At 38.8% G+C, this 17931-nt stretch overlaps 1 protein-coding gene across 1 annotated transcript; it reads right to left on the reverse strand.

The window, feature by feature from the left end:
* Positions 1–378: 378 nt before the first annotated feature.
* On the reverse strand, positions 379–17637 carry LOC104047632 (glycerol-3-phosphate acyltransferase 3). Its single transcript, XM_009507964.1, has 12 exons — positions 17482–17637; positions 10265–10337; positions 8277–8547; positions 7050–7124; positions 6280–6369; positions 5283–5376; positions 4881–4996; positions 3378–3433; positions 2952–3037; positions 2158–2286; positions 957–1036; positions 379–493 (listed from the first exon to the last, which is right to left on the reverse strand). The coding sequence occupies exons 1-12, from the start codon at positions 17635–17637 to the stop codon at positions 379–381; spliced, it is 1341 nt and encodes a 446-aa protein (XP_009506259.1).
* Between the last annotated feature and the right edge of the window lie 294 nt (positions 17638–17931).

Here is a 17931-nt window from a genome sequence, read left to right on the forward strand (position 1 = left end):
TCACAGGAAAACTGCTAGTCCAAATCATTGATAAAGGCTAGGAGTACAGAAGTGTTCTATTACAAGTTAAGAAGTTACCAATTTAAGTCTTCAGGGTAACAAAATATTTTAAAAATTATGTTTTAATGAACCTAAGTAATATCATTGCAGATTCTTCTCACCAGCATCAGAGAATTTTACTAGTATATTGTAAATCTTCCTAATTATAAAATTATATTCTTATTTAATACAAAATATTACATCTTTATGGTTTCCCTGCTGTGTCATATGCAAAATATCTTACAGGGACAGAAGGAAAATATGTCAGTTTTAATATAAAAAATAGTCCATTATCTGGTGGAGATAAGTAATTGAAAAATGAGATAAAATACATACCATTTAGCAAACATTTCTGTTTCCCACAGATCCATTTTCTATCACTATCTGGCAATATTTTTTCTGTTGCTCTTCCTTGAAAGACTCTTTGACCTTTTTCCTTTTCAGTCCCCCATCCCTAAAAGATACAGAAAAGAAACTGCCTTGATCTCACTTTAGGGTCAAGGCAGAAAAACATTACAATATTTAGACTACATAGTCAAAGCAGTTTTCACCCTAAATGTTGGCTTTTGCAATACAACGCTAAATGATCCATACTGCCAAGACTTACCACACAACACATACAATGCCTTTCATTTAATCCAGCATTTAACAGGCAAATAATTTATTTTTACCAAATACTACCTGCTGGTTAGATCTACCTATCAGCTCCATTTCCCTTTTTATACTAGTCTATTTGTTCTAGTGGAATTGTTCAAGAAATAAAGTAATATTTTCTGACTCAGAGTCAGTAAGGGTGATGGAATACAGCCCAAGCAAAGCAAATCTGGAAGAAGTTTTAAAAGATTCCAGGCTAGCTTTTCAGAATACAGAACACCTAAATATGCTTTAAACCCAACCTCAGAGGCATTGCTTCTTACCAAGGAAGTACAGACATTCCTGCCCGAGCAGCAATGACAGCCTTGACTCTGTTGGCAAAGTGAACAGAGTCTTCTTCTTCCTGAAAAATATATTAATTATTTGCTTCGCAACTTAAAACATTTTCTCTATGTCCCACTTAAAGAGATAGTTCTTGTCAGACAGCAGGCATTTGGGTTTATACCAGGCCCATGAGCCAAATGTGACCTGCAGGGCAGTTCCAGCTGGTCCTGGGAACACTGCCTGGTTTGCCACCATTCGGTGCTGAAAAGAACTAAGTGGGAGGCTCTGTGGTTTCTGGGGCAATCTCAAACAACACATAGCGTGAGGTCACAGGCCTGGCCAGAGCAGGGGATGCACCTGCTCCCAGTACTTCAGTGCCAGTCTGAAGCTGGGAACACACCGCCAGGATCTTGGAGGAGATGGGGTGCCTTAAACAGAGTTGGGGTCCAGTGCATTCAGGATCAGCAAATTATTGCGAGTTCACAGGAGTCTGTCTGCCTGAACTGTAGAGGAACGAAGATATGTACACTACAGCAGCGTCCCTGCCAGACTGGGGTAGACTATACCAAACGAGCATTGCTGGAGTAAAGGTTTAATCCACTTTTTTGCATCAGGTCAGTATCCAGGGGCAGTGAGACAAGAGGCTGTGCCAAGTTGTGGGGTAAAGCTGCTGGGCAAAGGATTAGCTAGATATCTGCAGGGTTGAGAACAAGGAGGTAGGGGTAAGCTGTGTAGATGCGGGGGACAGGGGGACATGGGACACAGAAGGCAGAAGCACCCCAGTATGGAGTGACAACAAAGCCTGAATTTCTGTATTACTTCTGGAGTAAAAAAATGGAGGTCTGTGTCAGGCTGATGGGCAGGACTCCTGCAGCATAAAAATCATATTTTAACATCTCTTCTAGTCTCTAGGGGAAACCAAGGCAGCTGTACTCGGGTAAAGAAGCTGTTCGGGAGCAATAGGGAGCATGGTGCAGAAATGTCTGACTATCTGCAGGAGTAGTTTTCACGTGAAGATAACTAACCTACATAAATCTACGCACACTTCTTTTTAGAGACTACAGTGTTGCCTTCTGCCATTTGTCCATTTAGTTATCAAAGATTTGCAAACATAATGCCAACACAATATGCATAGTAATGCAGAATTCCTCACAGACAACATTTTATGAGCATTTTCAAAACATGCAAAAGCAAAAGTACCTCTTTGACCATTGGTGGCAGGTACCACACATTACAGACAATAGCCCAGCTGGTCATCACATTAAAAATATAGGTCATCATGGAATACTTTGTGCTGTTCCAGAACACATCTCCAAATTGGGGGTCATACTGGAAGTGTATACAGTTCAACTTGTTAAATCAGGGGCAAATCTAATCATACCTCCTAAAAGCAGCAAATTCAGAGTAAAGTTCCACATTTCAACATTTATTACAAGTTTGTAACAGTTAAAACTTTACAAGCAATGCAGGACCCCAAACTGTGACAGACACCATTGAAATACATCTCAACTATAACAATATAGTTCTACTCAAAATGTAAAGACTTGTTATCTACAGATATGCTGACTATAAAGGTTTCCTTGAAAATGCTCACACCCATCTTAACGATTTCCATAAGATTAGGCAACATTATAGTTCCAGGAAAAAAAGAAGTAACTAACGTACCTAGAGCTAATGTGACTTGGCTAAAGTGCCTTTATACTCAGAGCACAACAAGAGCCAGGAACCCCAAGACAGAAAGAACAGGCAGAACTGGACATGCATCACAGCAATTGCAACTGTGCTTTTCAGGTGGCTCCTAACCAGTTGTCAAGATATTCAGTGAAACATTTCCCATACTGCACTGAACTGCAAGACATTGCACATCGTTAAAGGATTCCATTTTCTCAGGGCTTATTCAGTACCTGTTCACACAGAGCAAACCCCTTTTTAAGGTTTACACATGAAAATAATGCAAATAATCCTTAGAATTTGGAAAACTGCAGATATATTACCTTGATTGCGACTGGATAGATGGTCCCTCCTACCTCAAAGCTTCCCTTTTTAAACATCATTACTGATGTGTTGTTTGTGCAGGTACCTGGCCAGAATTAATACAGATGAAAAGTTTAATCCACCTTAAGAAAAGTATCAGCTAATGAATCCTAAACTGTCTTAAGAAGACTTAAGTTGCTAAAGAAGAAAGCTTTAGTTCTGAAACACAATCCCAGAACCTGTTCTCTCTTCCCTTATGCTATAAAGAAATTAGACTGTCATAAAACTGTTGTAAAATACTAGAATCTGACTTTCAATATCTCACAAGAGCAAATTAATTCTACAGACTGAAAACAAACACCTCACTTGTAAAGACTGGGTATAACAAACTGCATTCAGTGGCAAGTGAGAAGAGCAATAATAAAATCAATATAGTTGTTTCCTACCTTCCGGGAAAATTAAAATGGGTAATTTGGCTTTATCTGCAGTGTGTTCTCTAATTCTGTGGAGAGAAAATAAAATTTCAGTGTATACTTCATTTTTTTATTTTGCCAAGAATCTAAACATCTGTTGCCTCTTACATAGGACAAGAAAAGCCCTTGCTCAATTGCCCTTTGCCAGTCAGTAGCCTCAGCTGATGTGTGCTAGTTCTGCTCTTTGCCAGTCAGTAGCCTCAGCTGGGAGTTTCAGGCCTTCATCTCAGACATTCTCTTTTGCTAATGGCAAAAGTAGGTTTTCTACAAAACTGTATGCCATTTTCTTTCACGATGTTAACCCAATTCACAGGAAGCCAGAGAACAGTGGTAGTTGATGCATATAAAACTTTGACTTTGACTTTATCTTTGACGGGTTCCAGCTATGAAAACAGTTGAACTTTTCTTTTGACTGAAGTATATTCCATATTTAAAATTTTTCATGCCTTCTAGGTTTATAAGATCATTTTTTTATATATCTCTCTCTAATGATTCTCCACACCTAGTTAAGTAGGCCACTATTTTACTACATTTGCTGCACCACTTAAACGTATTGCTGCTAAGCAGATTACTGACACACAAAATCTGTTGTTTTCTGAAACACCTGCCTTTCCTATGACTCAAGAGCATACAGTTCCTCTCCAGTCAGCATTAAAGAACAAAACCAAAACATCAGTTACCAAAAAACAGAGAGACTTACCCGGGGGGCGGGGAGGCTTCTCCATTTTTCTAAGGACAAACTGTCATAGACACTTACTTAATGTAGCAGCATTGCATCCATTTTCATAAAGATTTAGGATGACTAAGAACAAGCTCTGTAAACACTTCCAAATACAGAACTTGAGAATATTGACTATATAGAATATAGTCAATCCTGTTTGTGTCCTTAAAGTCCAACATGCTGTCTCTGCCAGGATTCAATACTGCAGGCCTGGAGAGCAGTATAGGCATTAAGCAAACATATTACAATTCTCCAGGATGCTTTTCCAGCTTCTAGCAGCTAGGTGGTACCTTGGCCTTTTTTTGTTATTTTTTAAATTGTTTTGCTACAGTCGGCCTCCCTTCATCCTGTTCTCACAGCAGATTTAGCCACCTTCTATTCTCAGAGCTGATGAAAAATGTACCAGGGCAAGGCATGATCTGGGAAGCAGATGTGCTGACAGAATTCCCATTTCTGTCTTGACAGCCCGAATCATTGGCATCGAAACTGAATCAACAGGCTCCTGCCTGTGGCAGGCAGGGCAATTGTGGCAACATGGAAATTCCCAGAGGTTACAGGGCAAATGATGAGAAGTTCAGTAGATGATTACTACACCCTGCACCTTCATTGATGGAGCAGTTCCCAACCTTACACTGAGGACAACCTACAGCTGCCCACCAAAGAGAGATGCAGGGTAAGAAGTGTCTCAGTTCATGCTTGGACCTCACAATTACTAGACCTGATGGGACAATTAAGCAAACACCTCACTACCTTACTTTTTCCTCACCAGCTGACGGTCTTTCATTTCCGAGCGTTCAAACAAAACATGCTGAGTGGTTTGCATGCAAGATTTTTGAATAAGTCCCAGAAGCCCTCCATGTGCCTGGCCAACCTGCAAGCCCAAAAGAAACTGGTTACTACGCAAACACAGACGTACTTAAATGATAAAATTCTGAACAGGGATGCGTCAGTTTCTAAGCTCATTCACAAATTATACAATTATTATACAGGTCAAAAGTGTGCACACACCTGCCTGTGTCTATTATTTTGCAGTCCTGAATGCAAGTTTGAATGCTATCAAATCCCACTCTTTCTACCAGTAAGTTTATCCTCTTACCCAACACCACGTCTACAGGCATCTCAACATTACTAACATTTACCGCCTTTCTTGTTCATACCAAGGAATAGCATCCATCACTGGCCAGGATTACAACATCCAATGGAGATGTGTGGTTGGCTACACAGATGCCTCCCTCCTGCGGTCTGTTTTCCCTGCAGTGATAACCATAAAAATAATTACTTAATGTAATTACAGGCCCCATCAAGTGACCCATCCAGTAAGCATACATCCACAATCAAGACTCTCAGTGGCAGAAGCATTTCAGGCACACAGCTTATCTGCAGATCCATAGAAGTGGAAGAACACAAAACATATTTTAAAATACTAATATTACTATGATACATGTTAAAACTTCTGGCAGCACATTACAGCAGATAAGTCATCTTTCCTCATACTTTCAAGAGTCCTTTCACATTTCAGTAGTTTTGGCATTTCACCAAAACCAGTTTCCTTTTAGCTGAGAATACAAGACTTCATTGGAGTAGGCATTTTAGCTGCATACATTACCATTCAGAGAGGCATATATTAAAGAAAATTTGGACACTAAAACTCTAAAAGCAAAGACACTAGAGCATGATTTTGCTTGTTTTCCAAAGCACAAAAAAAAAATATTTCAGCAGCCTCTATTACATAATGCGCCACCACTAAGCAAGCAAGATATTAAAAAAACATATTGAAATACCAACCATAACTTTAGGAAAGAGCATGAAGAATTAGTTACCCAACAAACTGGGTAATAGAACAGCTGAACATTTAATGGCGATATGAGTATAATATGTTCAAGGCAAACATCGAGAAAAATGTCTAAGTGTATATTTAACCAAGGACACAGTACTACTTCACCTTTGCATACCCTGCCAATACACAACAGAAAACACAGCAGGGTACACAAACATCTTGACAGAGTCTAGATGACCCAAACATATTCTTGGCTCAAATTACACCATCATGGTATCTGTTCTGTAATGGAATAAGAATCCTGCTCTGAAACTTAAGACACTGAGTACTGTAAGAAATCAATAGCAGACCAAGGAGAGCAATGTGGCACCACTCACCTGTTGTGGAAATGAACAAGACCACCCAGACATCGGACACCTAATGTGGCACATATCATCTGAACCTGGTTGCTCAGCCAGCATTTAACTCTAAAAGAAATGAAGCCACACATACATTTCCAGTTCTGTGTAGTCACTCATAGAACAACATACTGTAAACTCTCAAAATTATTCCGAATAGCTGTTATTACAAAGACCATACTAAGATGATTCATTGCACTAACAACGCTATGTAGGATGAGCTTATCAGGTATCAAAGATATTCTTGTTTCATTCTTCTACTGTAGTCTATCCTAAACCCTCCAGATTCAAAGCAGAGAAGATAACAGTCAGGGTTTTGTTTTATAGATTTTCTCTGAAAGCAACTGCAGTTGACTCCTTCATTAACATTAATACAAAAATATTTAGCTGGTGAATCATGTCTGAGTTTTTTGCACTGGCAGGATGTAACAGTCTCACTGTATTAACAGAATTGCTCAGGACAGATTATTTACTTGCCCCATTCTGACTCAAGTAGAGAATACTCTATTTTCCACTCTGAGACACGCTTCCAGCAGTATCTATCTGGCTTACATTGCGTGTCCACTTTCAGATGCTATTGCCATACTTTGTCTCATAGTGCTCTGAGTTTACAGTAGGGGAAAAAAAAAATCACCCTACAGTAGTCCACATTAATCCTCTGGACTCAAGCAGATTTATATTCCAACACACACATTCAAAGCCTTAAATAAATAAAAAAGAAATGGAACGAGCCCTCAGCAAACACCTACCTGCCATTTGGAAACCGTCCTACTAGTGTAGTGGCCAAGACCAGCAAGAGGATGCTGAAAACAGCCAAGCAGGCACTACAAAGTAAAATAATATTAATTAAATGCTAAGAAGCAAAACCAGAAAAGCAAGCAAGAAAATATTTTATTTAACCCTTTGATCCATTTCACAATGCCTCCCTCCACCATTAATAGCATCTAACTAGCAATACAAACCAGTTAAGGTCAACAGGATAACATGAGCACATATTTTCACTCAATTAATCCTGCACTGAGTACAAAACCTCATGCTGCCTGAAGCATACCTTCCAAAAAGCACCACATCCTGACCTGAAGCTATCATGTGGGAAATAAACCATTGTGTTCAAAGAGGATGATGAGTAGTGGCTAGTGTTCTTTAACGCAGCTGAGATTTCTCAGTGCCATCATTTTATTTTTAAAAACCTATCCAGAAATTTCAGTACATACTTCCACCCCAAGCAGTAAACTACTACATAATCAAGAAAATTAAGTGTTGTTGGTTACTAGTGGCTGAGCATGACATTGAAGCCATTTTTACATAAACGTTGTATTCTTAAGCTGCATATCTAAGTTTACACACAGGTGTATGTGCTCCACTATGTAACTGACTGGTAGGAAATCCCTCTATGCACTGCAGCAATGTTTTAAATATGCTGTCCTCCCCATCAAAGGAATAAGAAATTTTAAAAGCTCCTGCTCTTTTCAAGAGCAAATGAATATTTGCAACTGCTTGGTCAATATGATAAAGGCTGGTTTTTCTTAAAAGAAAATTTTAACAGTCTGAAAATTTATTACATTCCAAGTAGATGCCTCTTTTTCCATCCAGCCCTGTGCTCCCTGGGATTTGAAGAAAAGCTAATGTTCAAGTATTTCAGCATAGAGTCTCCCTGTCTCAGACGGGTAGAGCCTGATCCTTTCATTTGAAACAGTTATTTACATAACAAAGATCTCCAGATCATTTCTATGAAGTTTTGCCAGATTTGCCACTAATTACTAATAAAACATACGGAACATGAGAAATCAATATCTTCAGCACTTCCCCCCCCCTCCCCCTTTTATTTTCTTTTAGGGATCTTTGAGTTTCAATGGCATCTTGGAAAACAGAGTCATGCCAAGTTCTCCTTTCTGCACTGGTTAGTAGCGTGTTATTTCTTGTCTTTTGAAAAAGTACCATGAAAAATAGATCCCAGCAAATTAGAACTGGCTCACCGAAAAGGCATCAGGAGACAATACCGAATTAGGATCCCAACAACCCACACAATAGTCATTTGCCAGCTGACACGATGCAAGTTGGTATTGGTTCTGCTGAGGAGATTCCAGGACACCAGCTCCTCAGAGGAGAACCGTCGTATGACTTCGTCTTCTGCAACTGCCTCACATGCCTTCTTGGAGAAGTACATAACATCAGCAAGGTTGAAGCATCCTTGGTGCTGGCCAGCAATCTCCTGTTCCATGGAGGTTTCCTCTCTCTGGATGATTCCTGCATGAGAACATGAGTCTTCCTTCCATGCAGTGGAACGGACAACATGGATTCCAAAAAGAGTAAAATACATGTGCTTTTTAGAAACAGCTCTCCTCCTACTCCAAGCACCATAATTGCATTTTTATGCCTCATTTACATACTGGCATTTATTTCCGCAGGTTACTTCTCTAATCCTACGCCATACAACACCACTAAATTGTTGAAGAAAGGAGCAAAGCATTAAGAACAATCTGCAAATACAACCTTGAGCACAACACCACCTACTTCACTGTCATTTACCAAACACCATATGCACACACACCTAGAAATATCAACAGTGCACTGCCAAGACTGCAGATCCCTCCTGCTGCCTTGACTCAAGTTCAGGACGTATTTGTATAGTTTTTGTTCTTGTTGCTGTTGATTTGTTTTACTTTTTCCCAGCTGTAACAAACAGCTTCCTCTGGTATTTTTTCTCAGAGCCTTCTCTCTTCCCCTATCCCTTCTTTAAGAGTCACTTCACTAGCAAGAAACTTCAAAGTGTCTAGATCTTCCCCCTGAGATATACATAGTGTAACAGAGAAGCATTGTGCAGGGAGAATGACAACACAGTCATGTTCCATATCTGTAAAATTACATCTCACAGGACAGCCACACAGCAAGTCTCAGATGTTTGCTGAGGTCACTCTAAGACCAGATTCTTGTTTGGCTGGTTACAGTGACAAACTGTATTGATTCATGCCAGTTAATACTTGGCTATTTTGTTTGGGGTGGTTTGGTGGGGGTTTTTTAGTTGTTTGTGGGTTTTTGGTTTTGGCTTCTTTGTTTTGGTTTGTGGTTTTTTGTTTGGTTTTTGTGGGGTTTTTTTTGGGGGGGGCAGGGACAGGACATGAGATGATGCACAGGACAGTGGGAAGGTATTCAATGACATTAAATATGCATTATTCAAAAGACATTTAATTTATCTTAATCAACATACTACCCCCAATCAGAATCACAAAACTTTCCTCCAGCTGCACTTCAGTCAAACCTTCAATGTCCAGGAAATCATAAGACATGAAATTCATTAGCTGACAATCCAAGCAGTCTATGTGACTGATGACTAAAAATGGCACTACAAGTAACAGGATTAGTTATTATGAAAACTTAACCCAGTCCCCTTTGGTCAAAGAAAGGAAACATAGTTGGGAAGAGGAAAAAAAAATGTCTAAGATTTTATCCCCATGCCGAGAGATGAGTGCGAACTGTAACTGTGATGCATGGGATGGTGTAGCTCCTTTACTTGAGAGACCCTGGCTTTTTGCACACTAGGAGTTACAAGAAGCAAGAGAGAATCCATTCCAAGCAATATCAAGGGCAAAGGCTACTCATTCCTCCTAATCTTGTAGAGGGGGAACTGACAGAGTCAGAAAATGCAAAATACTTATGAAAATGGGGACAGCTTCCTAAATGGTTATCAGCAATGTCTTTCTATACTCACACTAGTCTCTAACACCTTTTATGCAGAAGACTCAATCACTGATAGATTATTTTGCTTATAACATACTTAAGGTCTCTTTTGTGGGTTTGTAACTCCAGCAGTTATTTGCCCATCAAACTCCTTTACGGCCATTCCAGTTTTCTTACTTAATATCAAACGCAATTTATATTTATGTTTACTCTCTTGTAAGATATTAAAATAGTTGCCTTTTTACAAGGTGAATAGTGCCATGTCGTCTTCATTCAGAGATCTTACCAGTGGAGATTAAATTTTCAAGTGCCAGCACCTTCTGCTTTTTCACTCCCTCCTCAATGTGCAGGTTGGCCCACTGTTCCCAAAACAAGAAAAGTAGACGTTAATGGTTTTCATTTAATCATTTCCAGGCATTCTGTAATTACATTAGGTGAATAGCCTGAGCCTCTCTGATTGAAGCCAGGTCTTAGATTTTCATTTTTCAAATTCAGCCCGAAGGCTGTCCCGCACACCTCCTGTTTTATTTGTTACATTGATTACATTTCACCATTTTCAGGAAAAATGGTTTGGCTCAAACTTCTTTTCAGGACACAGGCAGTTGGTTTTTTCCCTGGGGCCCCACAAATTACTAAGCTACCTAAGAGACTCTATGAGGTCCCTGGGTCCAAAACTCTCTTTCCCCATTTAGTTTCAGGCAATAGAATGATGCAATATACTATCACTGACATTAGAGACATGCCAGAAAAATAGATCTAAGACTTGATATTAAAGAATAAAAGAGATCACCTCAGTTTTAGGGCATTCATACAGTTTCTGTTAACAGAAAACAGAGGAGGGACCATTTCATATTCATAGTATTTCTGAAATGTGGTAATAAGCTTCCACCCTTCCCTGTCTTTACCTTTTTGAGCTAAACCAAGTTTCTGCTCACTGTGCAGAGCAGCATAACACTCCTCCATTAGCAAAATCAAATATACCAATATGCTTAGTTTTTGAAGTTTTCATAGTTTTGAATGTTTTTGTCATACATATATAGACATCTAAGTAGTTGTTCTCATGAGTACTAGATCTTCCCGCATTTACGTCAAGATATCTGCCCTAACAAAGGACACAGGATGCTTGCATGTAGGCTTTACTCATTATTGAGAAATAAGTGACCCACTCAACTTATGTCCTCACCTGCTATTTAAGACTCCCCACCTTCAATAGATTAGGATACATACTTCTGCTCTGGGATAAACTCTTGCTAAAGAGTTGATAAACTGACATGCACAGCCATTTAAGTCACCACAAACCTTGATCTCAAATAGTCTTCACCATGTTACAATGTGTTGCATGTATCATCGACATAGACTAGCTTTTTGCCATCCTTAATTTTTGCGTGCTCTCTACCATCTCCTTCTGTAGCTATTGAAGTTTAAATCAATAACAAAAAAGAGACACTTTATCATGGGATATTAGAATATTTTAGTTACCCTTAGTTAACTTTTTTTAACCAGCCATCTTAAAAGAAAAGAAAAAAGAGGAAGCAAAATAGGCAGTGATGTGATATTTTAAACTCCATGCAAACCATCTGTTACAACACCTTTTTTTTTTTTAAAAAAAAAAAAGACCTTCACCTTGTCTGTACTTTCCAGTTATACCCTAGGAAAGGTAAACTGGTACCTCATCTATCTCAATCCTTTGCAACACATGGAGAGTGACTTGGAATTGGGGAGCCAGGGGATGTCATGAAAACAGCAGTCCACACACTGAGAAATGAAAGAATATCTGGCACAGGAACAAGAATGTTACATAAGACAGTAAAGGCCAACATGTGGCAAACTTAACCTCTCTATAATATACTGCTGGTCCTCACCCTTTCTGCAGTATCCTTTAGGATAGTTGGATGGCATGAGGGAGGAAAAAATAAGAGTCACCTAGCTTGGCAAATAAAGCCGTTTGTCTTACTCTCTGCTTTCCTGTCTCCTGTCTGCCACCCTTATCTTGCCCATCACAGCCCTCCTACATGAGCAGGCACCTGCCAGTTGGCAAGCACTGGCAGAAACGAGCTTGCTCATACTGTCCTGAAGGATTTGGAATACCTCAAGGCGGCTGGCTTTTGACTCCCAGGTAGAAAGAAGGTGATAATCACTGACCAAGCTGACCCACAAAAATATGGTAACTAATTCAAATGAGTAAGACAAGTCAAAACCAACAAAGATTTATACTTTACTAGTAAACTTTTTATAAAGTCCTGTCTCATAGCACAGGCAAACAGCAGGGCAAAGGTGGCAGCCTGTAACTAAATAGTCAGTTAAGGCTACAGAGGCAGAGGACAAGGCAGATGAGGAGGAGCTTTCATTAGGTGAATTGTTAGCTTGGAAAAGAGCTGGCTGAGATGGCAGATGACAGAAGTCTACAAAATCTGGGCTGGCACAGAGCAGGTGCATAAGGAACAGTTATACATTTTCTCTTCTAATACAAGAGCCAGGTAGCATCACATGAAAGTGTTGGGCAGAGTGTATAAGCAAGAAAAAGGTAATATATTTCCACGAAACACAATGAAGTTGTGGAGTTCATTGTTTGGGACATATTGCCAGAGATCAATGGAAATGGGAGCAGATACATAAAAACATGGGTGAAAAATCACCATGGGACACAAAACTCTAACTCATGAATCCACACAGGAGGCTGAAGCAACAAGCAGCTGGGAGGGTATTCCTGGCAATACCACCATACAATCACCCAGCTCTTAGTCTTTTCATCAAGCAATTGAGTTGATGCCTGTCAAAGCCAGGCTAATCGGTCTGGGTCAAACTCTAGACTGACCCAGCAGAGTAGCTTCTACGTTGTTCTGCATTGGGTGGCATCTGTACATTTAATTTGTTTTTAATATATGAAATAAGGCTTTGTGATAGCCTCTGTTTTGTACACTATTGAGACAGAGCTGTCATGCTGGTCTTTGTTGCAAAACAGTAATGAAAGGATGTTTTAAATATCTTGCAATAACACAGGTGTTGCAACTAAGACAGAATTTAAGTGCTAAATGGAGCAACTTCATTCCTAAGTTTGCTGACCAAATGAGAACTTGTGTGCTGTGCTTTCCTCCCTCCCATTTCTGAAGTGATGAGGACACAAGGAGTCTAAGTATCCAGTGGGTGATCCCAGCTGAAATACTGAAGACTTGACAGCTTAACTCCAACAGCCCATTCGTTTGAGGCTTCCTATAATTACATTCTGAACAAAGTAAGGGTGTCTAATATTTCATTATGTTAATTACTTTCTTCATAGTACATGACATGAAAAGCTATACAATATGAAATGTTCATTTTTTTAAAAGTCTCACTTGTTGTTCTTGTCCCTTTTTCCTTTTAAGTACAGCTCAGTATGTTGTTTGGTACTCCATCTTTCTGTACTGTGCAATAATTTGGTTTTGCCTCTCTCCCTCTATGTTCCCATATTTTACTACCTCTTCTCCCATATTCTCACAAAAAACTTTTTAGAATTATTGATTACACTGGCGTTTTTCAATCCTCTTCTTGGCTTTGTTCTCAGGTGTCAAAGGCCTGGGGGCAATTACTCCATGTAAAATCTTCCAATATAATTACAACGAGAAGGACAGTAGGCTTTTACTACAAGCTAAAATCACCATCTAAGATCAAGCACTTATGGCCTTTTCATTCAACAGTCCATTCTGGCTGGCCTCATTCCCCCTTTCATGTCCCAAAGAACAACCCAGATCAAATCATCCACATATTATATAGTGGGCCTGAGAGGATGGGCAAGTAGTGACTGGCCACAATTGGACAGTGAAAAAGCACTGACAGATCTCTTGGCTGCTCTAGTGAGGGCAGATGATATAGGTTGAGAAGGGTCCAAAACAAGTGTTTGGGATAAAAGGACAAGTATAATTTCTTTGTGGTTTTTTTTGATGCAGTGGCTAGCTCAGGATAACCATGTATTTGGAAGTACAGCAGTGAGCTACTTCCAATATCTTAAGTGTCTGCAACATCTGCCCATACTCCAGTGGGAGTTTACAGCATATTAGCTACCTCAATGTACAAGTGAGCTATCAATTCAAAGAATATCCACAGTTATTAGCTGGCTGATGTCTTTCCTACATGTGAGTATTTCTTGAGAAACAGCAATACTCCAAATTCATACAGAAGCTCAGACCTCGTAAAATTGCAGAAGAATCTTGGCAAATGAAGCTACAGCTATTTAACATGTTTATTTGACTCTCCACAGGACTGTGAGAGCATGGTGTAGATTTCATTCTAGCAAATGCATTTCCTTCTGCAGCTGCAACACTAAAGAGCTGGAGTAATGTCCCTAGCATAGCTTTGCTAGTATCGTCATTTCCACCAAACCCCATTACAGACAAGCAAATACAAAACCTGGAGAAAACATTATTTTACTAACAAAAGCTTACAAGCACATGGGAAAGAATAACCCTATTGGAAACCAAACCAAATTCACCTTTATAATTTCCAGAAATACTTTAAGGCTAAATGAATGGTAGTAATAGTAATTATGGGATAACAGTTATGCAACTGAAATTACTGTCTTGGAGATCTTTTACTATTATACTATAGTAATAGTAATATTATCATATAATATAGTATACTATTAGTAATACCATTTTTTTTGAACCCACAGAAAAAGCCCAAACCACACAAAACCAAAAACCCTCACAAACAAAAACAATCACCCCTCAAATTTTCAAATCTTGAGTCTTGCTTTTGCAAAAAGGTTTGTTTTGTTTCTAACACAAAAGTATCTAGATTCCTTGATGAAGAAGAGCAAAGGGTACAAATTCTTCTGTACATAGATTACACCTTGCCCATGTGTTCCAGTCACTGTTCACACTGCTAACACACCTCAGTGAGGTCAGGAAATCAAAATGACTTATCATATGCCATCATTACTCAATGTTTAGTAATAGATTTGCAAAGCAGGGTTTTATCCTAAAACACCTAGAGCTCCCAGTAAATTCAGTAAGGGCTACAGACATGGTTTCTTTGAAAACACAACTTTTTGAAAAGTATCTTTTGACTTGAAGGTACTTGATTTCAGTCTCTACTCTTATTTTCCCTCAAAATGACAAAACAGAAAAATTAAATATGTTTTCCCTCTGCCTCCCAATTTGCAGAGTCATTTACAGGGGTAAGAAGCAAATATAAAGTGTTCTCAGGTAAGAAGTTTTCTATTCATTTCACTGGTCTACATAACAAACTAAATCAAATGCAACATAACAGAGAATTCAGTCATAGTGCTCAAGGTTTGGTTTTTGGTGAAACATCAACAGGTTGGTTGGTACTTCCTAGAGTGCTGATATTCCTGCGATACAGTCAGTAGGTCTGCCCTTAGCATTTTCAGCTAGTTGGTATCCTATTTCACCATTCAGGTTAACAACAGGAACCAAGCATGGTCTTTGTGCGTTACCCCGTTAGCAAGATCTCAGGTGATGTCACAAGTCAACACTTCACTAGGCTATCAAGGTGAAGTTGTTAATTTCTTGAACAAAAGCAACATGTAAGCCTGCTTTAAAGCTAACTGTATCCCAAGCAGCAATTTCAGCCATATTCTGGCTAATGAGCCCCAGGACCCCAAGAACAGGCCCAGCGATTGTTTGCACAAGCTTTAACCAGCATTTCCCAGCCCTATCCTTATTCTGAAAAGCCAAGTGGGCCACAGCACAAGCAAAGGGGACCTAACATTCCCTCCATCCTCTCTCCTTCCCATTTCCCACCAAGATAGCTCTTAGTTACTCTTTTGGCACAATGAGGAGCATTTGAACAATATTTCAGAGAAAATAGCTGAAATTAATTGTAAGATGAAAACAGAGGAAACTCCTTTTTTGCCCACAGGACAGTTAGGCAACAACTTTCAACAAAGGAATGAAACAAGCCAGCCTGAATTGCAGTACATGGAGCTGGGCTCTTCCTGTTATTAGCTGCTGTGGCAACGGGGAACTAGACATGTGATCAGATATCTGATCACATAACAATTAAGTGAATAACTTTTTTATAAATTAATCCTCCGTATTGTGAACACATAATTATCATACTTGTGATAAGTGATATCCTGTGGAAAGAAGAACATTTAATGTGCTTTTCCAAAGAGAAATGCCTTCCTATGTAAAGCACCCAATGAGTGCATCAAGTGTCCTTCAAAATTTGCACAGGGGCAAAAACAAATACAGAAATTATTTTAATATCTGCCAACTACAGCAGCAAAGCTATCCAAAGACCTCTTCAGGTTTGTGTTTGATATGAGAGAGCTTGATGAAACAAATTCCAAGTACCACAAGCCTCTTACTCAGGGTACCAATAAGAATTTAATTAGCATACCACTGGCTGATAAAATAATAAAAAAAAAAGTATTACATATAAAAGCCAATATTACATATAGCCACTATAGGCAGTCATTTCCTATTGACATTTGTATCTGAAAAAACAAGTAACCCCTAAAGTTTGCAGTCATGTGCACTATGCTAAATTATGTTTATACAGCTGAAGACAGTCCCTGCCCAATAGCTCTTAATCAGTATTAGAAAACAACTCAGAAAAATTATAAGACAGAAATAAGACAGAATTGGAAAGGTAAGATGGTCATGATATCATGATATTAACTGTATCACATTGTTACAGACATGTTCTACTGCACAAATAGATGGCTCAACAGCTTGATAATAGTAACAATACTACTAATAAGTTTTCTGCCACAAGTAAAAAGTATATTCATGAAAAGCAGATTTATGCCAGAAAGACAAAGTTAATCTACTGGAAAACAGAAATGCTTCACCGTTTAATGGGATGAATTCACAGCAGCTACTTTTGGCCACCTATGGATATGAAAAGTCAGACTTGAAAAATTAAATGCAATTCTAGCTTACTAAAGGCCCCAGAAAACTTTTGCTGATATCAGCAGAATCAGGATCTTAGCCATGGACCTGTCCATCTCTAAAAAAACCCTAGATTTTTAGAAGGTTGCAAGAATTCTTCAAGTCTCGTACAACAGAACTTGTGACTGCTGCATCCCCCAGATTTATAACTAGAAGAAGCAAACACACACAATCAGTATTCTTACACAGAACATTATTCATTAATATCATGTAATTAATATAGTCCAAATAAAACCACTGAAACTTATGTACATCTAAAATACACGTTCTTGTTATTTACCAACTCTCATAAACTAATACCTCTTTTTATTTATATTTGACTTGTCATGAGTATAGCATGAAGCATTCTAATCAGCTTGAACTAGAAGCAATGTATCACAAAATCTCTACTTTAACCCAAGAAAACCTCAAACCAGTCCCAGATTATAACCCAGCACATAACTAGACATCATTAAAGACACCACATAACGTAAAGCTGCAAACAACATATTGAAGTTAATGGAATTCTTTCTGCTGACTTTTATGGCATCTATATCAAATGTACAAAATTTTTTTTATTAAATATATCCTGTAGTAAACACATACCTTTTTAATCCAATTCTCAACTTACCTCTAACATTTTTATTACAATTTTCACATAGAAATGAGAAATCCCCAATGACACTCTAAATATTGAGGGCAACAAAATTAACACTACAAACAAAATCATCCAGATAAACAAAATTTTGCCCTCTGTGAGGCCAAGGCCCTCTTTATTTTCTTCCATGCGTGCTCCTTCAAAATGCCAACCTGCTACCTTTCTGAGAACATATGTTCATCTGTAGCGGAGAATCCAGTAAACTTCAAGAGACAGAGGCAAATAAAAACTCCACATTCTAAAAGCCAAAGCTTTCTCTAGGAAAAAGCTGATGCCCTCTGAAGCCTGACACCACAGCTGCTCTCAGTGATAATGTAATTTCTACCCCTTGTCCCGCCCTAAATCCACCTACTCCCTTTTAATTGATAAGCATTTACTCATCAGAGATAATACAGGGGAGAAGAAAGAAAAAACATGGTAAGT

This window comes from Phalacrocorax carbo, chromosome 4 (assembly GCF_963921805.1).
Source record: "Phalacrocorax carbo chromosome 4, bPhaCar2.1, whole genome shotgun sequence".
Classification (NCBI taxonomy): domain Eukaryota; kingdom Metazoa; phylum Chordata; class Aves; order Suliformes; family Phalacrocoracidae; genus Phalacrocorax; species Phalacrocorax carbo.

Coding starts and splice junctions, on each gene's coding strand:
- LOC104047632 (XM_009507964.1), bottom strand. CDS start 17,637: ATGGAAGAAAATAAAGAGGGCCTTGGCCTCACAGAGGGCAAAATTTTG. Junction 7,125..8,276: donor TGTCTCCTGATGCCTTTTCG/GTGAGCCAGTTC, acceptor TTTACTTTGTAG/TGCCTGCTTGGCTGTTTTCA. Junction 494..956: donor GGAATGTCTGTACTTCCTTG/GTAAGAAGCAAT, acceptor TGTATCTTTTAG/GGATGGGGGACTGAAAAGGA.